Source organism: Cavia porcellus, unplaced genomic scaffold, assembly GCF_034190915.1.
Source record: "Cavia porcellus strain 051 isolate PalLab524CR breed Dunkin Hartley unplaced genomic scaffold, mCavPor4.1 scaffold_11, whole genome shotgun sequence".
Taxonomy (NCBI): domain Eukaryota; kingdom Metazoa; phylum Chordata; class Mammalia; order Rodentia; family Caviidae; genus Cavia; species Cavia porcellus.
Window position 1 is genome coordinate 79,027,770 of NW_026947494.1, and position 25,727 is coordinate 79,053,496.

Sequence of the window (25,727 nt, forward strand, 5' to 3'; positions counted from 1 at the left end):
AATCTTAATTACACCTGTAACCTTAATTGTCCTTTGCCACAGAATACAGAACATTCATAGGTTTTAAGGATTAGGACGCATACAGCTAAGGAGGGTAGTATTTCACCTATCCAAATTACATAAAATTAAAATCTGATAAAATGAAGTGAGCTTTAAATTCCAGATCTGAATTATTATTGATGGAATTCAATTTTCCTTCAGTTATTCTGTATAATATAAATTACAAAAGCGCATAATCCATTATCACTTTGTGCCCAAAAGAATACACAAATGATGGGTGATAAGCACTGTCTAGACCCTCAAGAATGCCATCCCGGCCAGCTAAAATGTCTTTGAAGAGAACATCATAGCAGATTCTACTTTCTATATTACATCTGGAGGACATCACAGAATCACCTGGTGCTGAATGAATAGCTCAGGGGAAAACGTCTACTTGTGTATCATGAAACAAGACATAGTATGCTAATTCTCCGTATGTTACCGAAAAGATAACTCTTATTTTCCTCTTGTGATTCTAAAGTTCATTATTTAATCTTCCATTTCATCACAGACTTGTCTGACATTTTTGTTTTCTAGTTCTAGGATTTTACGTTTTCTTTATCTCACTTACGCAGTACTATATTGTAATAACACGTATTTTTTAAAAGAATCGAGTACAAAAAAGGACATAAAACTATAAGACATTTATAGACAGATGCCAGAACAAATATATAACTTGTAAAGGAACAGTGTCCTAGTATACATATGGCTGCTCCAGCCGTTAGCAAAGGCAAGATGAAGGTATTATCTGTTTTCATGTCTGAGGGTGAGCCCTTATGACAAAGAGGAGAAACCTGGAACAGTCTGCCTCTCTAACCTGAAATTTCAGCTACACTGGAGTAAGAAACACATGGTAAATGAGTGAAGCGTGTTTCTGGTAATGTAAGTTTAGGTCACAGTCCCCTGTCTATTCCTCTTTGACAGTGTGTCTAGGCTATGCCACCTCGTCACCGTGACCTGAGTGGCTTTGCCCCATCACACACTTCTGCCAAGTTACTTCTGACTTGAAGTCAGATGACCATGGACTGAATCCTCTGGACAGTGAGCCATATAGAACCTCTCCTTTGAAAGCGGAGTGTTGGGTACAGAATCTCAGCAACAGAAAAACCAATACATCTTATAGAGACCAGTGACAGTTGCCTCTATACATTTTTTAACTCAAGTACCAAACTGTGGTTTCAGCTGCTTTTCAACTGAATCATATCATTCTAAATGAACACTCCTTCCAAAGAAATAGTTTCCATAACAATGCACTAGAGATTCAAAATTCTAGTCAGTCATTTACTCCTGCCTTTAACATCTGCATCATATAGGTAGAAAAGGATACAATACTCTAAAAATTGCTTTTCCTTTTCTTTCTTTCTTTCCATTACTTTTCCCCTCCTCTTTCTTTTATACATATCCTTTTTAAATTTTGTTCCACCGTGTTACAAAGACCAACTAAGGATGGGAGTCAATCTCACCCATTCAGACATGCTCAGTTCAGGGCTTCTCATTGACAAATACCTTCAAGTGAAGCTCACTGTATTTCTTTCTATTCAGCTACCACAAAAAGTGTCTCTAATCTGCCTTTATTCATACCACAACACAAGTGCACAACATGCACAGACACACACACACACACACACACACACACAGTTAAAATATGACTCCAAATGCTGATGGATTTTATACATAAAAATGTTTTAGCCATAGACTGAGGTGGCAAATCATAAGGGCATTTGAATCATCAGGGAAAACTGAATATGTACTAATACCCAAACCTCTCCATGCACAGAGCATGTGCTACTGTGTTTATGGTCAGTGTCATGGAGCTCACTGTCTAAAACAGACTCGCAAACCGGAAACAGAGCATTTAGCTTTAATGGTTGGTGGTCCTCTGATTTTTAAGAAAAACAAGTCTGCCACTTTTTTTTTTTTTTTTTTTTTTTTTGGTTTTGAAACAAAATGTGTGAAATCTTACTCAGGATTTAAGGGTTGTTTATGCAAGGAAAGATTTGCATACTTAGGAGTTAATGAGAGTTAATATTTCTATTTAAATTTTTATATATTAAGCTTCTGGATTACTCTTAGGACTTCTTAAGTGCTTAAACATGGAATGTAACAGGTGCAAACAGAGGAGAGAATTAAGAAACAGATATAGGTGAGGATTTTTTCCTTAAACAGAATAATAGATATTTACACTGTGTCAATACTCAATGAAATCAGGCTTATGGTTTTGTACATTTTTGTTATGTTATATATGCCCTACAGATAAATGAGACAGATTTGGTTATTTATGAATAATAACAATGAGAAGATAGTGGACAAAAGAAAGACACAAGAATGAGAAAAAAACACTGGAATTGAAAGGTGGAAAAATGTACCAGAGTCATCCCTAGCAACATAGACCTTGGGCATATGCAAGCAAGTAACTGGTCCCACGACACGCTCTGCCTGTCCTTGTACCAGTGAACCTCCTGCAGACCTTCAGTCTCCAGTTTACTCCTATCTCATATTTTTCCTCTTTAACCATTGCCAGGTGCAGTTCCCAGATCACTAAAAGTAAATCAATAGCGCTTTTTTGAAATTCAGATTGAAATTCAGATATTTAAGAAGTTTATGAATGAAAGCCAACATGTGAAAGTATTCATGATTAATTAAGCTACATGGAAACTCTCAGGGCAAGGTGATTTTCCTTTGATACATGTTCCAGGAGAGTATTCTTGTTGAATATGAAGTAGCTTTCTACCATGCAGATGATTTAACGTTTAATATAAAAAAAAATCACAAAGAAGAGGAGCTTTGTAGTCAGATAGTCCTCCAATCAATACTTACGTTGTGCTTTGTGAGGTTGGAAATATTAGTTGCTATTGCTTGCAGCCAGTCAAAAGAGTCTTCAGTAGAGAGGCACTGAATAATCCCACTGCAAACCCCATCTACAGCGGTGACTTGAAAAGCATTCTGCCTGCAGACACACGAGAGCAAATCAGATCAAAATGCTGTATCACCCATCTGTCTGAGTATATCGACTTTGTGGACATGAGAAGAGGGTCTAGAGATAAAGATGGGGATGCAAGGGGAAGACAAAGTGAAAAACATCAAGCAGTCATATGCATAACAATTGCATTAATTCTTCATGATAAATACACATTATACAATGTAAACATATCAACAAAAAAGTAAAAAGTGATTACAGCAGTTGAAATACTCTTCTTTCAAATAACATTGCCAAATTCAAATCTTCTTATTTCCTTTATCAATATTCAATTTTAAATGAAATGACAAAAATAAATATATCATATTTTCAAATTAGAAAGAGGCGTCCTGAGATTTCAAGATATATGGGCAAAACTCTGAGGTACAAAACATACAGGATGTAAATAGAAAAGAATCTAAGAGATTTAGGATTATTCTTTTCTTGTTTTATCATAAAATTATATGTACTTTATATATCAGTTGAGTTTTTAACATCTCCTCTTGAGTTTTGTCGATAGGCTTTCTGACTTACAATGGAAAGACCATAGACATGAATGAAGGTTAAACATCGTAAGAAAGAGCCCTTAAATGTCCTAGGTTGCAATTTTCTGTTTGTCCTTTGCCCACTCAATTTTGGTGCACTCATATTCTCAAATATGTTTTGGGATTGAAGGCTCACACTCCCTCTTTGGTGGCTATGTCCTCAATTTTGTGTGAATGCTGATAACTTCAATAACATTAATTTAAAAATGAAACAGTCAGTGTAACTATATAGGCTTCTATGGATTTTTGCTGTTATTGTCAGAGAAAAATAAATAATACCATCTAAAATTACATACAAAAGTGGCATAGAACTTAATGCAGCTCCCTGAAAGTGCAATGATTTCCTTTTTTTGTTCGCCACCAAGTTCTTGCAATCTTTAGACATAAGCTTAATGGACAGGAATAGATGAAATCCCAGAGTGAATGGAAGCCAGCCCAATGCCATAGTCTGGAGAATCACCCCATTGTGCAACACAATATACCTTAGAAAATGTATAAACTATATTTAAGTCTCAGTCAATCGTGAGACAATAGAAAACCTCAGCAGCTCAGTATTCAAAGTGCTACACAAGTTACAAAAAATTACATTTTATACAAATAAATATCTTTTTTCCTGACTTTTGCAACTATTTACGGATATGAACCATTATTCACTTATTCAAACAAACAAACAAACACACAGACACATGGAGCAGTATCTAACTCAGCATCATAATTATGCCTCTAAAATGCTTTTTTTTTTCTTCAGACCAGCTCCTGGTTCAGAACCAAACAAATGGAGAAGCCGTGGGCATCCAAAATGCTTTGCATTCAAAATATTAATATTTTTGAGAAATTAGATTTTACATCCCAGGCTTAGGATTATCTACTGAAATAAAGGAAGCACTCATATGTACATATTTTTATTGTTTTCTCTTAAAAATGCATGAAATGCCTTTAGGAAATACAAGTATTATCTGTCTCTTTAACATAAAATTCTTTTGAATTGAAATGGAAAAATATACACAGCATGAAAAGAACATTGAACATTCACAAGAACATTTTTAGCGTTAATTCCACTTTTCAACAGTGAATGAGACATTTTTAAATACCTTAACAGAAGACTGACCATCCATGGAAAATGAGAACTGATTTCAATTGAGTAATACATGTTTCTTTTTGCTTTTTGGTTATCACAAGCTTTGCTTCATGTATTATAAGTTAAAGCATGCCTTGAACACACTTGTCATCTATTCTTTAAATGAATCATAGCAACTAGATATATTTATCTGATTAAAGTCAATATGCTCAGTTGAAATTTGCAAGCTAAAAATCTCTACATGTTGTGTAGTGTCTAAGTAGAATGCTTCTAAGGGACTAATCTCTTACAAACCCTATTGCTACATGTCGACAAAAACCAATTTGCATGTTCTGTATCAACTTTTCAAAGTCGATGAAAACTCTTTCACAAAGGAATGGAAGAGCTTTTATTTTTATCACGTATCACCTCTTTAAAAAGAGGCTGATCACAAAGACTACACTTGTCTGGGTTGCACTTCTGTCTTTACTACCAAACAGAGGAGAGTGTTGGCAAATCAGCCACACAGTGATGCCTCAGTTTCTTTAAGAGAAAAATGGAACTGTATATTTACAGATTTTGGGGGGGGGATTTATCATTCCCACAGTTCTTATTACTCTTTTTTGAGGAGAAGAAAACCAAATGTGACATAACAAAACAGAGTCATTCAAATCAAAAGGAGGGACATAGCACATAATGTAAAATCAGACTACAAGGTGATCAACAATGGTTACCATAATGCCTCTTGCTATCTTAAAAAGAACTGCCTATATCATCAGTTATAATAAAATTGAACAAAACAGTAAAGAACAAAACCAATAAAACCAAAACATTGGAAACATTACAGGACTTCAAAAGAAGATAATAGTCAAATCAAAAAGGGCATCACAGTGAATCTTATTGTCTGCACAGTTGTTGCCTATACTCTCAAACTTGGTACTATGAAGCAAAACAGAATAGAGTAAAATCAGTCAAAACAAGATGGTGAGAGCAATATAGGGTTTCAGATCAAGTTAATAGGAAATCAAAATGGTTTACTATAATATATCCTGCTATTTTTATTTATTTTTTCCCTTAATTAAAAAGACAAAAATAAATAACAAAAAAGGAGATTGAGATAAAAGAGGACATAACAACAAAACAGCACAGGTCAGAACATAACCATTTAAGCAAAATAGTGTTTCTTTACAAGATATCATGACATAAAAGTAGTTACCATAGTGTCTCTTTCCTTGAAATCTTTGGTAAAACTTCATATATTGTAGCATCAAACATATCAAGGCAATGTAAAATCATTCAAGAGAATGACAGTATTACAGGGTATTTAGAACCAGCTAACAGAAAATGAACAATGTTTTCTGTATTATCTCCTTGTTTATAAAAGTTTTTGTTTATATTATCACATATAATAAAATCCAATAAGATGCAACATGTTAAGACCGATAGAGACAGAAGAACAAAAGCTTGATGAGACTCCAAAACAAGATGATATTAAATCAGCACTACCTATTATGATGTCTTGTTTTCTCCAAAATAGCTGTTCATACCATCCAACCTTCTCTGCCTCATTTCTATTGAGCTCTATTTCTGTCATTAGTTGTCAGTTTGCCTTCTTCATTTCACTTTCTGCTCCATTTATTGTGGCCTCTCTGCCACTGTTTCTAGAATCTTGGTATTTTTCTCTTTTAGAATGTCCTGCAGTATTCTCTGTAGAGTTGATTTGGGGGTTGCAAATTCCCCTAGTTCCCCTTATCTTGGAAGATCTTGTTTCTCCATTAATTTCTAGGGACAATTGTGTAGGATATATCAATCTTGGCTGGAGATTATTGTCTTTCAAAGCTTGAATTATTTTGCCCCATGCTCTTCGTGATTTGATGGTTTGTGTGGAGAACTCTGCTGTAATTCTGATGGGTGTTCCCTTATAAGTGATCTTTTTTTGTCTCTGACAGCCTTTAATATTCTGTTCTTATATTGGATTTCTGGAATTTTGATTATTGTATGCCTGGATATAGTTCTGTTTGGGTTGTAAGTGGCTGGGATCCTGTATGCCTCATAGATCAGAGTATCTTTACCTTTTCCCATATTAGGGAAGTTCTCTATGATTATTTCTGTGAATAGACTTTGCAGTTCATTTGTTTGTATCCCTGCCTCTTCCTTTACATTCTTAATTCTTAAGTTATATATCCTCTTATCATCTTCTAGCCTTTGTATTGTTACTGCTCATTTCCTTGTTATTTTTAAGAAGTTTTCCTTTCATGTTCCCACATTACAAATCTGTCCTCCAGTTCAGATAATCTATCCTTAATTTCTTTCAAGCTGTTATGCCAGATTTCAATAGAGTTTTTAGTTTCCTGGTAATCTCTTTGAACCTGCTTCATGTATTCTATGTTTTCTCTATTTTCTCCATCAAACGATTCTCCCCCTTTTTTTCTGTTCTTCCATTCCACTATCTATTTTTTCTTGGGAGGTGCTTAGCATTTCTTTAACTATTCTATTTATGCCTTGCTTTACTTGGTTAAATACTTCACTTTTGAACTCATCTATGAGGTCCTAGAGATATCACTTTATGTCTACTGGTGCCATGCATGATATTGCATGTTTTCTGTCCTCATTCTCTTTTGCATTTACCTTTCCTGGATCAGTGTTCTCAGGACTGGGGACTGAGGACCCTTTCTTGTTGCTCCCTCTTCCCATACTTTTTGTTCCTTTCATACAAGCATATATAGAAGGCCCAGTTTCTTTCTTTATCAGTTACAGTTTGTTTGAATCATGCTGGCTAGGTGTTCCCACCCACTACAGTGAACTAGGGATACACAGACCTGGGCAGCCTATCCTGACCCCTCCAGGTCAGTCAACCTGCTGAAGATTTCACTGCATTAGGGTGCACTGCAAGGCACAGGGACCTGGTCTGTGCTAGCCTACTGGGTCTTAGTCCATGGTGTCACACAGGTCAGGCGCTCCCCAACAATCCTGCTTGAGAGGGGAATATGTGACTGAAGTCACTGCAGCATCCTGTCCCAGCTAGTCTGCCTGGTCCCAGGATGTTCTCTGTTGGAGCCTTCTAGTCTATGAAGGGGTCCTTGTTCTTCTCACCCACTGCAGGTTGATGCAGGGCTCCCTGCCAGCTCTGCTCTCAATTTGGTTTGCAGATTCCCGCTTTCAGAGCTTTCATATCTCTATCCCTGCTGTGCCAATTCAGATGCAGAAGCAACAGCAGGAAATTCAAGCCACAGTTTCCAGAGGCACAGGTTCCAGCTTCTGCACCGAGACTTCAGTTATTCCACTCATAGAACTGGGACTGCAATTCCGATTGTTTTCTCTCAGCTTAGTTCGTCCCTAGGTCAGCAGGGTATATCTCCCCCTGCTTAGGACTCCCCACACCACACCATTCCTGGAATCTAAGCTGGCTATCTCAGAGAGTCTCCATAGCTACTGTTATCTATCTGCAATCTTGTCCTGGAAGCCCATTTACAGATTTAACAAGTATTTGCTAAGTAATTCGTGGCATACAAATACTTCCATAATGCTTGAGTCTCTCTGATTGTTTTTTTCTGAGTGATCTATCAACACGTGCATAAGACTGTGTCACCATCTGATGGTGATATCATCACATACACTTAGCATTACACTAAACAGAAGGCATACAGTGAACCGAAGTCATATAGTACTTTTGCTTGTATAGATAGCTTTTATAATATCTACTTGTTTGATTAAAGTAAACTGGAATAGTCAATTCCATTTGCTTTACTTATTTAATGATAAATTTTCTGAAGTCAAATACAGCCCATAACTCATTTAGTCTTGGGAGATATTAAAATTGAACAATGGCAAAGGTAGAATTGAGTGTAACCAGACACAATAAGGTTTTTAGTTTACTATAAACAATTGAAATAACTAAACAGATCATCTGTGAGTTCAGATTGATTTTTCACATTCTGTTAATAACTTCTATAGCATTCTAAGGATTCCTAATAATTCCTCTGGCAATAAAACTATTCTCAAATATTACTGAATTTCAAAACCATTGCATTAACTTATAGATACAATTTATTCAACCTTGTATAAAATCCAATGTTTCTCCAAAGAATTCGTTAAGTATTTTGGATATACACACACATTTAGAATTCTACTTAGTACAATAAATAATCTATTTTTTCATTCAATGTTGGGTTTATACCAAATGAAAGTGTTATGTAGAAAGATGCTAAATATATGAAAGGCAAGCAAGAGAAGTCAAAAATGAACTTTGCTACTTGAGGAACAAGAGGTTTAGAGACTAAAATAGATGGGTTTGGGCTGGCTGGACTGGTACACTCGTAAACAAAAATCTGGGGAGATCAGGTTGGAGTGTCAGCTCAGTGTAAAGATAGCTTTTTATGCCTCATGGGGAGAGTGAATTTCATGGGGAGCCAGACTTGAACAGTACGATGGGGCACTCCCATAAGCTGGATGTGTGTGGTAGGGTCCTCCAGTTAGGCCAGCAGGGAGAGTATTGTAACTGGTAAATTATGAGATGGCATGGAATTGAAATGATATGTCAGTGAAAATGAAATAACTAGTTCATGAGTTTTTTTAAGACATTAGAATTTGATTCAATAATTGTATTTTAAATGGCTTATGAGGGCAGCAGGTAGAGTCAAAATTGTTCTGGGGCTTTGAACCTAAGCAGTGAAACAGCTGAGTTTCAGGAGACAAGGGAAAGCACAAATTTTAGACAGAAGATAATTAATCCCCAAAACGAGATTCAGAGCCATACTGTGAGAAATATAGGCTGCTTATGCTCACTTCAATGTGAGCTCACTTTTGTCTATGATGACAGAAATAAAGAGAGGCCCAATCAGCAAGAGCTTTGCAACCCCTGCTACAACATTTCTTCTATCTTCTAAAGCTCAGAAAGAGGAAATGATAACATTTAAGCATTAGACTGAAAAGGACATATGTGGGGTTTAGTATAATGTCTCAGTGTTGCTAAAGAAGATGGGGAAAAGGAAGATTGAAAGAGACGGGAAAAGGTATTATTGCGATACATAAAATGAACAATGATAATCTGTCTCAGGAGAGTAGTTCTGTTCATGTAGAAAAAAGCACTTCAAATGCATCATTTACCTGATTGGATTATTAATTAGTGGGAAGATAATGTCAAAGGAAAGCAAGAAATTAAAGAAGGACATTTTGTTTACTGACTTTAGCAGTGTAATTTGTGCCTCATCGAATTCAGTTCACAGGAAGGAGGTCCATGGTCTTGTCTGTTCTACCATGTCTGTTCCACAGTGGTTCACAAGCTCATCAATTGTTTTTTCAGGGCAAAAATAAACCTATTTAGGGAAGCCTGTAAGGATTTCTTCCAAAACTGTTTGTTATCTATTTTTCAAATCTTCAATTCCCCAATGTTTTTTACGATTGGAAATCACCTAGGTCAGTGACTGAGAACCTTTTAGGGCTTCAGAGATAAGAAAAAACCCTCTGTAGCATGCATGCCATAGTTTTGCCACCACTGACCTGAATTATCATTTCTATTAAAAGTCCCACAATCATAACGTTATTTTCTTTCCTGTAGTTTTCCACATTCTCTGAAATGCATTTCTACCACCTTTCTTTTTAATTTGTTGGGTTACTGCAAATCACTTAATGTCCCGCAACTCTGACATTAAATTTTCTGTATTGGTAAAATGTAAAAGTAATGTATGTCCTAGTTTTCTTGTACACTGAATACTATGGACTAGGCTTTTTGAAAACCTAAGAGTGTCCTAAAATGGAGTTGCATTGTTTCTAGCACTGGAAATTCAACTCAGACTTCAAGAATCCAACCCTCCTTTACATATTCTGCGAAGCTTTGTAAGCTCCAGTGTTCCTAATGAATCTTTCCACCTGCACATTCTCAGACTTCTCGGTGCCTGTTCTCCTGGGCAGTAAGCCTTTCTGTGTCCTTATCAGGCACTATTTCTTCACATTATTTGGTGCTCATGTAGGAACCACAGTCTTTAATATTTCACTACAAAAATATCTCAGATCCACACCTTGCACATTATCTGGTATTTGTTGATTTAAGACCTAGAGCCAAGCACAGCCGCTCCACCATCCCACTTACAGACTTACACTTGTGCTCCCAAACTAAAATCTTTTCTTTTCCCTCACTCCAAATAACCTATTCTTTGTCATTTTTGTTACTTCTTCCATCTTTGTAGTGCATAAATCTATTGAGAATGTACTTGCATTTCTCCCTAGACTGGGCTTTTTATTCTTTCTTATAAATTATGCAGAATTTTTCCACCTTAGTAGCTCCTGTTCTTTCTGACCTCTTGCTATTCCTACCTTACTAATTTTCAGCTCTGCATAACTCCAATTTAATGAATTATACGTTTTCTTCCTAACATGCCAGTATTTCTTTGCAAAAAATTATGAATTATACAAAAATATCCCAATATAATTAGTGTCTGGGAATCCAGGCACTTAAATTCCTTTTGTCAAATTATTATCTTTTTATCCTTATTCAGTATTATATCTGGTAGATCTTTATACCTAAAATAGAAGTCATTTTATTTGTCTCTTCCTGTTTAATCATGTTCCATATAAAACTATTCCAAAGTGTCTGTCCTTCACTTAATAAATCCTATGTATCTCTTCATTTTGAAGACACAGTCTTGCATTCAAAACTTTTAATATCTAGTATCCAATCAGGGGAAATATCATATTCTAGGACTTTATCTTATTTTTGTTATTGTTATAACTCATGAATTTTACAAATATATGACCAACACTTTATCAACCAGAATTCTTCTATCTGAACCTGAAGTTTACTATAATGTTGTCAGTCAAAGCTTATTCTGTTTTTTTTTTTTTGAGCAAAAATATTAAGAGAAAGAAAGCTTCTGTCTGAGAGAGAGAAAAAATTTTCCACATATTCAAGTTTCCTGGGAAACATACTCAGCAATGGTAAATGTAAATGTTAAAAGGTAATTGATAGATTCCTATCCTTGAGTAAATGTATAGCAAACATGAAAAAAAAAATAAAGGAAGTAGGAAAACTTCAAAAATTAATTTTTCCAGATTAAAATAACTATGCTAGCCGTGTCTATAGGAAGTTAAAACTTTTCCAGAGATGGTTTACGCTCAGCATTCTGTAATTGTGGGTTCTGCCTCTACAGAGTCAACCAATTGTTAGTGCAAAGTACTGGAAAAATAGTGTCTACAATGAATTTATACTGATTTCCCTTGTCATTATTCTCTAAGCAATACTACAGAACCCTATTTACACAACCGTTATAGTGTATTATGTATTACAGATATCTAGAAATGGTTTGAAGTATACAGGAAAAAAATTCATAGGCTTTATACAAACACTGTGCTATTGTATATAAGAGGTCTGGTTGCCCTTGGTTTTCTATATGCGTAGGGTTTCCTGGCACCGCTGTGACAAAGCTACCCGAGTATACCTCTACTACAGCGGGTGCTGGCACATTGTTTTCTTAACCTCACGGCTTAATGTATAAACCAAGAGGTTGAGTGTATGTGAGGATTGTGCTAGACAAAAAGACACTTGTATGCCTCATGTTATAGATGAAAACATGTAGAACTAAAGTTATTAAAGAGGATTTTGGACAATTATTGACTATCCTTTTCTTGCATAGTGGCCTGTTCTTAGCGTACCTCCAGGCTGTTCTGTCAGTCAACCAGGTCAGTCAATCTAGGTGCATTGTCAAAGAGACAAAGGTCATGTCAGACTGACAGGTCTGCGGTGTGGCGCCACGTGGGGACCAGGAGCTCTTTCTTACTGTTGGCATCTGTCTTTCCTTGACTAATGCCCAAGTCAGAGACCAGAATCATGTCATTGCTGCAGCCTTCAACCACATTTTACAAATAGTGCATCTTTACATGTTCTGTATGTTCCTTACCATGTGCTTCTAACGAACTATTTTTTAGTCTGATTCATTCCTAAAATTAGTCTTTCTATTATTACATAAAAATGAATCACTGTTTCTCAGACTTCTCAGTATCTTCCTTCTATTATTGATGTGGACGACACTACATTTTGTTTGAAGCTCCATTTTCAGTGGCTTCTGTGGTATTCCAATATTGCTATTTTTTCTACTTGTATTTAATTATTTTGTTTCACTAATTCACTGTATTCACTAATTCTGCATGCTTGTCATATCTTCTCAAATATATAGTTCTAAATGTGTGTGCTGAAAAGCCGCCATGAATTGAGCTCTTCATATGTGGCTCTGTGATTAGGGGATCATTTAATGTAGTTCTTGCATGATAGTAAGGTTTGTTCTCATAGCAACTACTTCTGCCTATTGTTCAGATAGTAAACCTCATCTGTGGGTACCTAACATGGCATTACCTCAAGAGGAAAGGTTACACAAACTACAAATACTGTCATCATCTGGAATTTTATAGAAGTACAAGAAAAATCAACAGGTTTCACTTCAATATTTATTGCATTTCATAGTGTTTTAGAAGCATATACCTACCAAACATAAAGAGATGGAATTCTTCCCCATTAAAACTTATTTAATAAATATTTCGAGGCTATCTGAGTCATAAAACATGATACTCAGTATAGATACAAACACTCTGTTTTCCAAATTCAAATACATACACATAAACACGTCCCCACACCTATGTCTATTTATATGGTGATTTTTGCAATAAGGAAAATAAACCTTAAAAAGAGTAAAACATCCATAAATATTCCCAGAATCTGTACTTTCTACTTTCATATCTTTAACTTTGTAATATTATGAATTAGTTCATAATATAAAGCAACTATATGCTTCTTAGTCAGATTATTACCACGTGGTAAGATAAACTTTCCTATTGCTGTTAAAAAAATGTCATTTCTCAATTGATATCAACACAATAGTGACAAAGGCACAACTTTACCATAATTAAATATGAAAGATATTACATGACTGAAGTTATAATTATAGGCTTTGGGAAAAATCAACCAAGAAATAATACCATTAGTTTCCAGCCAAAGTAAATAATGTTATATATTTGTTATCATGAGACAATTATTTTTCCTCCTCCCTGAATGCACTGCTATTAGCTTGTGAGCTTCATTAGGGAGAGGACAAAGCACAGAACCTCCTACGCACAGACACTAAATCAATCTTTATGGAGTGAATAAGTGAACAATAAATTAGCTCTTGAGTCTGAACTGCTGTAAAATCCATTCTGAACAATGTTATGTTTGTAACTGCTTTTACTGTAATATTTACTGACTGTAATTAATTCAGTTGCTAAAAGCTATTGATGGTTTAGGGGTCCATAGAAGTAAAATGTAAAGATACAGAGGGGCTATTTTAAGGGGTGTTAATTGTTCTGTGATTTTTTTTTTTTTTACTGTGATAATGTTTCTAAATTTAAATTTAAGAAAGGACAAAGAAGTCAGTGTTCTAAATTTGTAAAATTTTTTTAAAATACAAAATTAATGGATTATACTAAACTAATAAGTCATACACATATGGAGAATAATTTGGCAAAATTAAAGCAATTATATATATATATATATATATATATAATATATATATATATATATTATATATGTGAATCGGTAAGGAAAGCAGTTAGTTAATAAAAATGCTTCATAACTTTAAAAATTTCTCATGAACATATGTTATCAACATTATATTTGTTAATATATTAATATTACTGTAACATTATACTGTTAATATATTAATACTGTAACACTAATGTTACAGTACATGATGATGTTTATTTATAAAAAGAAGTTATACTATAAAAACTGTGTTGAGACATAGTTTTCCCCCGATGAAAGATTCTCAAATTTCAACAATAAAATCAATCATTAAATAAATCAGTTACAAAGTGAGTAAAAGACACAGATATTTCATCAAAGTGAGTGACAGGTGTATAGATAAGGAGATATTCAATGTCATACACACCTGTCACAATGATATAACGCAAGTAGCAACCACACCGATGCTAGCAGAAATGTGGAGAGGATGGGTCACTCCTATGGTTCTCCTTGGTGGGAATATAACATTAAACAATCACTCTGCAAAACAATTTGGCTGTTTCTGAAAGAAACTAACCGTGGTACTAAGACAACTCAGTAATTGTACTCTTGATCATTTATCGCAAGAAATAAAATAGGGAGAAAGCTGTTTATTTGCAAAATGTGTAAACTGGAAGGGCAAGTAGTCAAGTCTTTTCAGCCCCTGGCCTCCAGTAGCCACAGCTTACAATTAAATAGATTCAGTGAACGCCCACTCAAGAAAAAGAGAAATATGCAAATCTATCATCCAAATGGGAATCTTTAACCAACCTTTTAATATCTAAAATGTCTAATACCTAAATAGGAACATCACTAAAAATAGAGTGACAAGCCCTAGTAAGCACCGAATCACCTAGCTGAAACGTAGAATATGTCACTAAAATGATCAACATTCCTCCTTTTTTGGTGCACATGGAACATTTCTCAAGTGCTTCATATGCTGGCTAAAACAAAGACTGAGCAAAGGTCAAAAACTTAAAATCATTCAGCAGGAAGCTATACTAAAAAGCAATAAAAGTGATAATTTTAAAGTCTCCAAATTTTTCAAAATTTTGCAGGCCAAATTTAAATAGTGTAGAGCCCAAAGAGGTAACATAAATGAGAAGACACCATTAAATAAGGGGAAACACATAAATGTCAGTACTACGGATTTTTAACAGGAACAAGGACAATAGCCTCCATCTTCCAAAGTACTCCAGAAAGCAGCAAGGACACAGCAGAACAGTATCTGAAGACACTGGCAGGGTCAGAGAAGGGCTGATAGCTGGAAACCTCAGAAGTGACAGGTGGGGAGGACCCTGAGCCTCCCTAATCTTTCTCACATGTATCCTAGCCAGGGTTCCCTAGAAGACGCCACCAACATCACAAATACCAGCTCCAAGGAAAAGACTGGGGAATACATTAACTAAATCCAGACAGGCTTTGGACAATTCCCAGCCCAGTCCAGTCACAGTCTGACCAAAGCCTGTCCCTCCCCAAAGTGTCAGCAGGGAGAGACAAGAGCCTCATTTTGAACTAGATCTCTGACTTCCTTTCTGGTATTCAGAAAGTATAGAATGGATAGAATATGGTTCTTTGCACAAACGTCTGTCTCAAGAAATCCTAAAAACAAAACTTCAAGCTGAGAAATTCAAGGAATACAGGCAATACAGATAAAAGGCATACAGCAGAGATCGTTTTAGAGTTCAGCAGTGGGAAAAAGAAGCCATCACTGGTGACTGTAGACTTATTTTAAAGACGACGAAATGAAAGATTGCGTATGAACCTTGCAATTTAAAGGAACACCCCAAATTCCTAGACAAAAGTAGGGGCACCAAAGAAGACACATAAATATAGTAAACGCACGAGTAAATCTACAATATTGCTACACACACTGAATTCATCAACACAGTGGGAGCTTTAGTTTTGGTTTCTGCCACAGGATGCATACGTGTTTTATGAGGAGCACACCATTCTTTTAGGGCTGTCCATCCTGCTCTCAGAAATCTGCATAGGGAGGAGGAGAGGGCCTGGCGCTCAGTCTGAGCACAGCCAGCCCTAGGTCGAGCCAGGGCAGGGGGGACCACACACTCACCGGCTCAGGTCGGTCCCAGGTGCATACTGTGAGAAGCGCGAGTGCAGGAGCGGCAGCAGCCTGAGGTCGCACCACCGCTTCTCCCACCGCAGGCCTGGCGAGGTGGGCCAGGAGGAGCAGGACAGCGTGTCCTGCAAGGGACACACACACAGTCAGGACTCCTTCCCCTTCTGTGCCACCCTAAGTGTCAAAACACTGAGAGATTTTTAAGAAGACGTTGAACTCTTTAGGAGAAAAAAATCCATACTGATCCACCCTCACTCTGGGCCCCCTAATTTCACCATTCAGGTAACTCTCTAAGTAGGCAGAAGGATTCTTTCAGTTGCAAAGCACGGGTTAAGATGCAGGAAAACTGCGAGGTGGAGGGAAGCGGAGGAGTAAAAGGGTTGCAGACCTGGATTCTTTCAAGATTAGGACAGATAATAAAAGCAAAACTAAATGCAGTGCAAATAAAAATAAGCTGTAATTCATTCAATGAAGCAACGTTTTCTGATTGGTGAATGCTAAGCACCATTAGAGGTGCCTGTAATGTATTAGTTCCTGGAAAATATTTATACATAAATGGGCATTCCTATACAACAGCTTTGAGAACAGTGACAGGGAAGTCTCTGCTCACTATTAGTGCTTAAGGTATATAAAAGTTTATGCAATATTTCCTTATATTGGTTCATATCATACAAGACAACTACTATTGGCTTTAAATTACATGTATGCTCATCTTTATTAGGAGCTTGTTTTTCACTCTAAATATGTCTTTGAAAACAGCTAGCTTTGTCATATGGTATTTTATTCCGGCCTCAGTGTTGAAATGTTTCTGTACCACTTGGCAGGTTATGAGTCTGTCTTGGCTCCACTTCACACAAGAACTGTTGACTCTGTTTCCTCTGTTCACTAATTTTTAAGTGCTGATGTCAAAAAGACTTTATGTTATTTCAAATTTGACACTTTGCTGTCAACATTTTGTTATTACCTTCAGTATTCTTTAAGTGGATTAGGAAGAAAATGGTCAAGATGTTCTAAGTCCATGAAATAGTTCAAAATATTTGGAAAGTTGGACCAAGATCACCCGTGAAGGGTCTTGAGCACAAGCCCTGTGATGGAGACCATCATTTTCAGTGGTTATCTGGTGGTTACAAAGACTCAAGCCAAGATTTCCAATCAGTCTTTCTAATGGGCTCATGTAAGGCATCACAGGTGTCAGCCTGTGACGTGAGGTTACTGCTTAGGTCAGTTGTCATGAGTAGTTATCTCCTCATGCTACATGTCGGAGTTCTCAGCAGGTGATGTGGCATCTTTTCTTCATTTTTAGATGGCATAGGTGGTCAGCATGTGACATGGGGACAGTTTGGTAGCAGTATAACAAAGTGGTGAGACCATCTGCGTTTGAATCCCAATCATTTAACTTAGGATTCCATTAACCTAGGGTCAAGTTATTTAGTTATTGTGTCTCTCTGTGCCTATTTTCAAACTAGGAATAGCAATAGCAATGACTAGCAAGAATAAAACAAATAAACGAAGGAGTGCTTACAATATACTCAACACTGAACTTCCTGTAGTTTTAATTTCTCAAAAAATCTAATGGCAATTTTGCCTTTATTAATAACAGCAGGCTACTTAAAAGTAACACTTGGTAGAAAGACGTATACACTAACCAAGTAATATATTTCATGATAATTTTGAAAAATGACAAACTATTTTAAATATGAAATTGCCAAAAAGAAAATTCTTATTCACTCTAGCAATATAAGGACTACTACTTTCTATAATCTTTCACTATACCAAGTGCTTCAAATCCATTACTTAAAGCCCTTGCAAAAGTATTTAGTTTGTATAGGGAAAAAAAGGTTGTTTTGTAGAAGCAAGGAGCTATGACTTTGTTTTTCTGCAAGAGAAGGAGGAAATAAGGCAGTGAGGCAGAGTTGGACAAACAGACCAAGTCCTTGAGTGTCTGTCTTCCTGTTGGCCTTGTGCCAAAGTTATGAGTACTTAATCCATGATGTAGGATCACATATTTGTTTTGATTGGATTAGTTGTGCAGCACATGATGTGTCTAAACTGCAGCCCACATCGACACAACCTGAAGCGCACTACCAGGACCATGTGCGCATGCCCATTCCTGAAGGCTTTACAGCAAACATCACCAAGTCATTCAAATAGCTAATGGTAACTCTAGGATTCACTCAGCCCAAACTGCCTGCATTCTTCAGCCAAACTGTATTGTAGCACATGATTTACATTCATAATCAAAGTTGAAATGATAGACTAATACAGATTTTTCAGTTCATTAACATTTTTGTCATAAAATGTTTGGCAAGTTAACTAAGGATGGTTCCTCATGTTTCATGAAAGGTACAAATTATTTTTCTTGCTTTTCAAGTTACATGAATGAAAAATATATATAAAAAAAAGAGGCAGTCAAACACTGAAAACAATGACAATCACCAATAGGTGGAGTGACATTTTAAAAATAATATTGATGTCATAGATTAGCAGATAAGAAAATACTTGTGTTCATTGATATTTATTTTTAATATCCTGATGCTATGTATCAGTGTTGCAAGTGTGTCATTTTCTTTTATGCTCCCTCTTTATATGAAATATGAAGTAGATCTAATCAACTATTGGGATAACCATAATCAGGCTTGATATATTCTATATTATAGAGCAGCCATTTACAATGAAATACCTAAAAGCCTTTAAAGATTACTTATGCTGAATTAGTTTAATTATAAAAACATATAAATATGCTCTCTGTCCATTTGTTGTAATACTGTAGTTGTTTAGAATTGTGTAAAAGATAATTTGAAAATGGAATCATTTTATGACTTTGAAAATTATAGTAATTTTTAAAGAAATCTGCCATGTCAAGAATATTGTGTCCTAAAAGTGTTAAGAATACAAATGGAAAGTAACATTTATATGCGCCTTGCTTTAAGATAGACTCTGTGCCAAACCAACACACACTGTACAATAACCTCAAGAAACATCATCCTACCAAAACAGAATTGTATGCAAGGCAGCATGTTGATCCAGATTTTATTTAGAACTCAGCATAGAGTGCATTTAATAAAAGTAAATGGCAAAAGAAAATGGTTTGCAGAAATTGTTAACTGATTATCTGAATCAGAGTCTCCAAAACAGTTTCCGTTACTCTATCTCAGAGAAAGGAAATTCAGTGGATTGGGCTGGGCTATCCAATGTTTGTGTCTTGGTTGTCAAAATATATGACTCTTGTACTCCCTAAACCTAGCAACCTCAAATCCTTGGAAGGCATAGGCTATCTTTTCATGTGAAACAATGAGGTAATTTTAATATATTATGTTTTTATTTGCTCTGATGCTCAAATGCTTCCGTAAAGTTTAGTAAGGATGTTTCAAAAACCAAAACTGTGCCACTTACTCAAAATTCACAATTGTTTTTAAAGTAAAATGGAATTCTTAGGCCCAGAAGAGAATTTTGGATTAGTTACTCTGTGGTTGGATTAGTTACTCTCCCCCACCCTGCTCAGGTTACAAGTCCCATACTTGTTTTAGGGAGATGCTCAGGTTACAAGTCCCATACTAGAAGGGCCTGCTTCTGTATCCCATAGCTGAGACACACAACACGCTCACAGGGAAGTGCAGTAGCCTGGGAACTGGCAAAAGGGCTCCATACAAAGGGGAATGGGGACATGAATATGGCTCTAATATTACAGCAGCGGGATCTGGGGCATCAGCAGGAGAATGGGAGTGAATAGGAGCATCTAAGGCATAGACAGCATTTAGAAAGTAAGCAAAATATGTATGAAAATTAAGAAACTAAACTAAATGGGGCTATAGCTGTGGTTCAGGGAAAGAGCTATGCTGTTATGCACAAGGGTCTAGATTCAAAGCCTTGCATGGGGGGAAATAAAAATTGGTCAGCGAAAGAAGTCTCTAGAACTGTGGGATTTGCTGATGAAACTGTTCTTCATTAGGAAACTCAGGGTTTACATGACTCAGATCTTGCCAGAATATTGGTGTATTAAATATTATTGGGACAATTTTTCCTTTAGTAAATAAAATATAAAAGATCAGAGGAAGTATATCTAGATGTGATTGGTTTTATGGGCATCCTTACATTTGTAGCCATAACCTTTTGTTTTAGCAAATGTTCTTCTCTCTAAAGAAAAGCAGTAAACACTGGAGCACCTCAGGTTCTTCAGGAACAGGCACCGCTAGTGCTGCTGGCCAGGCTATGCAAGCCTCAGGTTATTCAAAAAGTCTTTTAGAGTAAAATGCCACATTTAGGTCAAGAATTTCAAATAGTGGATGAGTCACACGAGTCAGAAAAGACTGCGTTTTGCACATTTTAATACGTGGGGCAGAAAAAATAAAACTCTCCGTTAGGACAACTGTGCTAAGCTTCATGTTTATGAGTACAGAGAACAATACTAAAGAATAAACTAAAGAGTACAGAGAATAAACTAAAGAATTCCTTCCATCTCTAATATGTGTGTTTTGAAGGCCAAACTAAAAGGAATTTCAGACATTTATAGAAGAAGAAACCTATGTACTCCAATGTACAAGTAAAAAAAAAAAACCTTGAAAATTGATTTAAATGTCTGCAAAATAACATGCTAATTTTATATTCTATGAAATATGCTATTACATTTCAAAATAATGTGTAGATAAGATTTTGTACTAATTCCCTGGTAGGCATAGATTGCTAAATTATAACAAATGATGAATGCTTTTAGCTAAATAAGAGAGAAATGATAAAAGCTGTGTCAAATCATGTAGAGCATGAAATTACATATAATATGAAATGTTCTAAAATGATTGTGTGATATTATTTATAACCTCCTCAAATGAAAAGTATTCAAAATATAAAAAATATCTAATATACTTAGACCTAAGAAGAGAAAAGCAAAATGAAAGTAATGTCACATTTTTCTAGGCTTATTATTCCATTTAAATGACAAAGAAATGCAGGATTTTATATCTATCAGACACTTTTGAATAAATATGGTAGCAGTTTTTACAAATTACATATATCTGTACATATAATACATGGATTTTCATTGTATTATCTCATTAGCCAGAACTACGCCTAGGCTGTCTTACTGTGTTGTTGGGATGATAGTTCAGATGCAAACCACTGTCACAAAGAGGAGAGGAGGTGCCACTGCTCTGATCACTTGGAGCACCTGCAGGAAACAAAGCCCAAGTCCTTCAGTTAGAATGTCATGACATCTTATGGTGACAGAGTCCACATTAAACTTTCACCCTAATAGCAAGTAGATCAAGTCCTAAAATAAGATTGCATTTAACTAATGTCAAAACCAGAGTTTTTCAAGTAAGCTAAGCAATTTCAGATACTGGGGCACTAATAGAGACTCATAGTTCTCAATGATCTCCAAAACATTAAGAATTTATTTAAAAAATGCATAACTTTATAGGAAATATTATTTTGTTACATTATCTAAAGTGGCCTAGCTTAAGAACTATACTGAAAATAGTGCATGATTTCATTTGTCTAAGAGTTCCATTTTGTGTCGTTTTATCTTTATGTCAAATTCTCTATTTAGAGTCATAATTTTCTTTAGTACAAAATATTTTACATCTGTAAAACAATCTTTAAAAGTTGAAAACATTAAAAGATATTTTACATGTGTTCTGTTTTACAAGTGCTCTTGTTAGATCTTCTAAGGCTCTCAATGAATGTATCTGCTTTCATGAAACTATAATGACAAAGGTCTGTATTCTGTGCTCATGAGAAACTTTATGGTAATGGGTTACCATGAAGCAATATATGAATTATGGCAGCTTCAGAAGAAGACAGATAAGAGCATAGAATCTATATGAAGAAAAGGTGCTCAATAATCTCCCAAGTCAGAGAAAGGAAATGATCTTCCTTTCAAGAAACTTAAAAAAAAAAAAAAAATAGCAACCTCAACTAGCATAGAACTAATAAAACTGTCAAAAGTCTCAGGTAAATATAAACTATTGAAGCAAGAGAAGAACAGTTTGCACAATAAAAAGAAGCTCTGTTATTAACCACAGATCAGCAAAGTATCCCAGGCAGGAAAGGAGTGGGATTATGGTATACCATAATTGCTAAAATAAAATAATAATGTGCAAGTATTAACTATTTTTAACAGAAATTTTCATCCAAAGGAAGGAGAAATACAGATTTGCCTAAGTAGAAAAAGCTAAGGAAGTTTATCACCACCAGAGAGCTTTATACAAACTTTAAATTCTCTGAATTTGAAATGAAAGGACACAGGAAACTCTTTAAAAATTTATGCAAAGTAAAAATTTCATCATAGTTAAATCTACAGGCAAAAGCAGAATTCTGTAATACTGTAAATAGAACTCTCATGGTTATCATCAATACAAGGTAAAAACAAATTTGCTGGTGGGGATTAAGAAAAAGGGAAATTTTAGACAAAGTATACTTAGGATAGCCATTGTGAAGGTTCCTCTAAAAACTTAACATAGAGCTATCATGAGACCCAGTAAATTCACTACTGGGCATCCAACCAATGCGCTGGAAGTCAGTGTGCCAAAAATGTATCCTCACTGTCATGTTATTGTGACACTGTTGATGACAGCCAACATGTACACTAGGCCTATTGAGTGTGTATTCAAGAATCAATAGAGAAAGTAATGACCACACAAAAGAATGAAAATTAACCATTGAAGCAACATGGAGAGGCCTGAGGGGTGTCATGCAAGTCATATACACCAGACACAGACATAGTCTCACTCATACATAGAATCGAAAAGAGTTGGTCTCATAGCAGTAGAAAATAGGATAGAGTTTACCAGAGACTGGGGGGGGGGGAGAAATAGAAGGAAAAGGAGACAGAGAAGATTGGTTAATGAGCAAAAAATTAGTTTGGAGGATTAGGGTAACAATAGTTCATTGTATATTTCAGAATTTCCAGAAGAGAGAATTTTAAATGTACCTAATATAAATAAATGTTAAATGTTTGATGGGATAGACATGCTTATTAACCTATTTGATCATTGCACATGCATAAATGTGTCAAAGTAACACTACACTCAATGACTTTATGGAATTATGTGTAAATTCAATATTTCAAAAAATAAATTCAATCATGCCGAGAGATGAACCTTGAGGACATTATTCTAAGTATTTCAAAACAAGGTTGTCAAATGGCATTTTATGGGGTATCGAAAACGATCAAATTCTTATCAACAAATGTGAATGCTCTTTTCCAGAACATAGAGGTGTTAGAAATGAGAATCTGTTGTTTTGTTGTTTACAGAGTACGGTTTCAGTTTTACCAGATAAAAATTGGCAAGATCCGCTGAACAGCTCTGTGCACTTCACTCGGGCTACTGCAGCGTGCACTCAGACGTGCTGCTCAGACAAATCTTAGGATGCGTGTTCTTACTGCGATAGACATGTGCTCACTTTGGAAATGTGTCTGGCAATTTATTAACAAGTTAACTACGCATCTATCCTGTCACTAGGCAGCTACACCCCCGTGTAGTTATTACCCTGAGATGAGACTGTAAAGCCTTGCTGAAAGCCTTGTACTAGAACATTTAAAGCAACTTCATTATTGAGAATAAAATAAAAAACAGATGTGATATTTTAAAGAGGAGAATGCATTAATAAAGTCAGTGTGTTCATACAATGGGATATCACACAGGAACACCAGCAAATAAACTACTGGAATAGATAAGAGGTGAATTCAATTGTTCATAATGGATAAGACAAAATGTTTAAATATGTCTCAGGTTCATGAATTTATAGCAGAGGCAAAATACTGTATGATTATGAGAAATTAAGTCAGTGCTTTTTCCGTGGCTGTTATTTTCTGGGACTGGTAACAGAGGAACTGTTCTATTATTGAGAGCAGTGCGGTTTAGCAAATGTTTGCCTTTCAAAACCATTCCAGCTGTGCATTTGAAATCCTTTCATTTCATTTCAATGTACATTATGCATCAGTTAAAAATGTCCTTTATTTTTAGCAAAAGTATTAGATAATAAGCATTTCATTTCAGAAAAAAAAAGAACAAAGAAAATAGCCTGGTAAAGAACTTTTAAAGTAACTCTTGTGTAAATTACTACATTTGCCAAGAAGGAAATACTTCCTTCAATATTTCTGCTCTCCTCTGGAAAATTTAAGTCGGAATGCTTGTTCAGAAGGGAATATGATTTTGTGGTTAGAAAAAATATATCCAACTAACAGTATGTATGAAGTTCAATACAAATTATAAATTATAAATACATGTATGGTCAATATGTTTTGAAAGAAAAATATTATTTAGTTCCTTTCCATAGTGCCAGGAGAACACTTTGGGGTATGAAGACGTTTATATTTAGGCAGGAATCCTAACTTTAAAGGAAGTGAACAGTGGCCATCAGGAAACAATTGCTTAGAAAGTTAGTGTGATGCTGTGACTTCCTTTATAAATGCTTACACGCACAGTCTTCATTCAGTGGGAGCTTGAGGAAGGCAGGTGCTCTTTTTAAAAATGAGACTGTTAACGTCACTTCCTCTCCAGCATTCCGAAGGACCTGAACCTGTAAGCAGAACAAATAAAAGTAATGCAATTATCATTATAATTACAATTTTTACATGACTGAAAACTTTTAAATTATTAGTTGTTCCACTTCTTATTTTCCTTGAGTGGTGAGAAATACGCTATGAAAGGTAAAGGACCAAATTGCTCAGCAGGTAGTGTGGCAGCTCCCAGCCCTCACCTCCTCAGCCCGCTGTGGCCTTCCCTACACACACAGTGCACCTTTCTCCTGCATTCTCAACAATCAAAGCTGTGGAATTTAAAGAATGTAAGGTCAATTAAATGTCTACATTATACTTTTATTATTAGCATGTTTTTGCAATGCATAATAATTATATTTATTGTAGGAAATTGATTATGTATACATATCACATCTTAATCTTTTTCCACTTTTTCCCCATCCTTCTTTCCCAGCTCTCCTGACCCCAATGCAAAATTTTAAACTTTGAAAGAAAAATGAAGCTGATGAATTCTTTGGGTCAACATACCTGGGAAATAACTATACATGAGTTTAGATTTTATTGTGTCTAAAGGTATGGGCAATTCTTCTGAGGATAGCAACAGGCATTATGGTAGCCATTATTGATTTCCTTTTATTTTGTTTCTGAGTTATGTACCATGTTCATCCTTTTGTTTTGATTGATTCCATTCTGTTTTGTTTCATTTGGCTTTATTCCCTTCTAAATAAATAAATACCTTTTTGTCATTATAAATAAATAAATGCATTTGGAATTTAAACCATCATACAAACTAAGAGAATTAAGACTAGCTAGTTAAAAATCATTTTATGCACATGACAGTATAACTTGTTATTAAATATACAGAAAATCCACTTCCTGTTGGGAAAGTCCCTCTAGGCCTGAGAATTCTGTTCCTTCCCCAGAAGTGCTGTGTGACCTGGAACACTGCCAAGAAATTTTTATTCTTAAATGTCCAGGGGAGCCACTTCATCCTCTGTAAATCAGGAGAGTGCAAAAGTGGGAAACGCTTTCTTTCCAGTGTCTCCACAAT

At 35.5% G+C, this 25,727-nt stretch overlaps 1 protein-coding gene across 8 annotated transcripts in view; it reads right to left on the minus strand.

Moving 5' to 3' along the window:
- Sntg1 (syntrophin gamma 1) overlaps positions 1–25,727 on the minus strand; it is a 774,196-nt gene that overhangs the window by 187,802 nt on the left and 560,667 nt on the right. For all 8 annotated transcript variants that reach the window (XM_063258519.1, XM_063258518.1, XM_063258522.1 and 5 more), the window contains 4 exons: positions 24,615–24,717; positions 21,279–21,361; positions 16,195–16,325; positions 2,857–2,986 (listed from right to left, as the gene is read on the minus strand). In XM_063258519.1, coding sequence (XP_063114589.1) covers positions 2,857–2,986; positions 16,195–16,325; positions 21,279–21,361; positions 24,615–24,717 — 447 coding nt within the window. The remainder of the gene's footprint in view (positions 1–2,856; positions 2,987–16,194; positions 16,326–21,278; positions 21,362–24,614; positions 24,718–25,727) is intronic.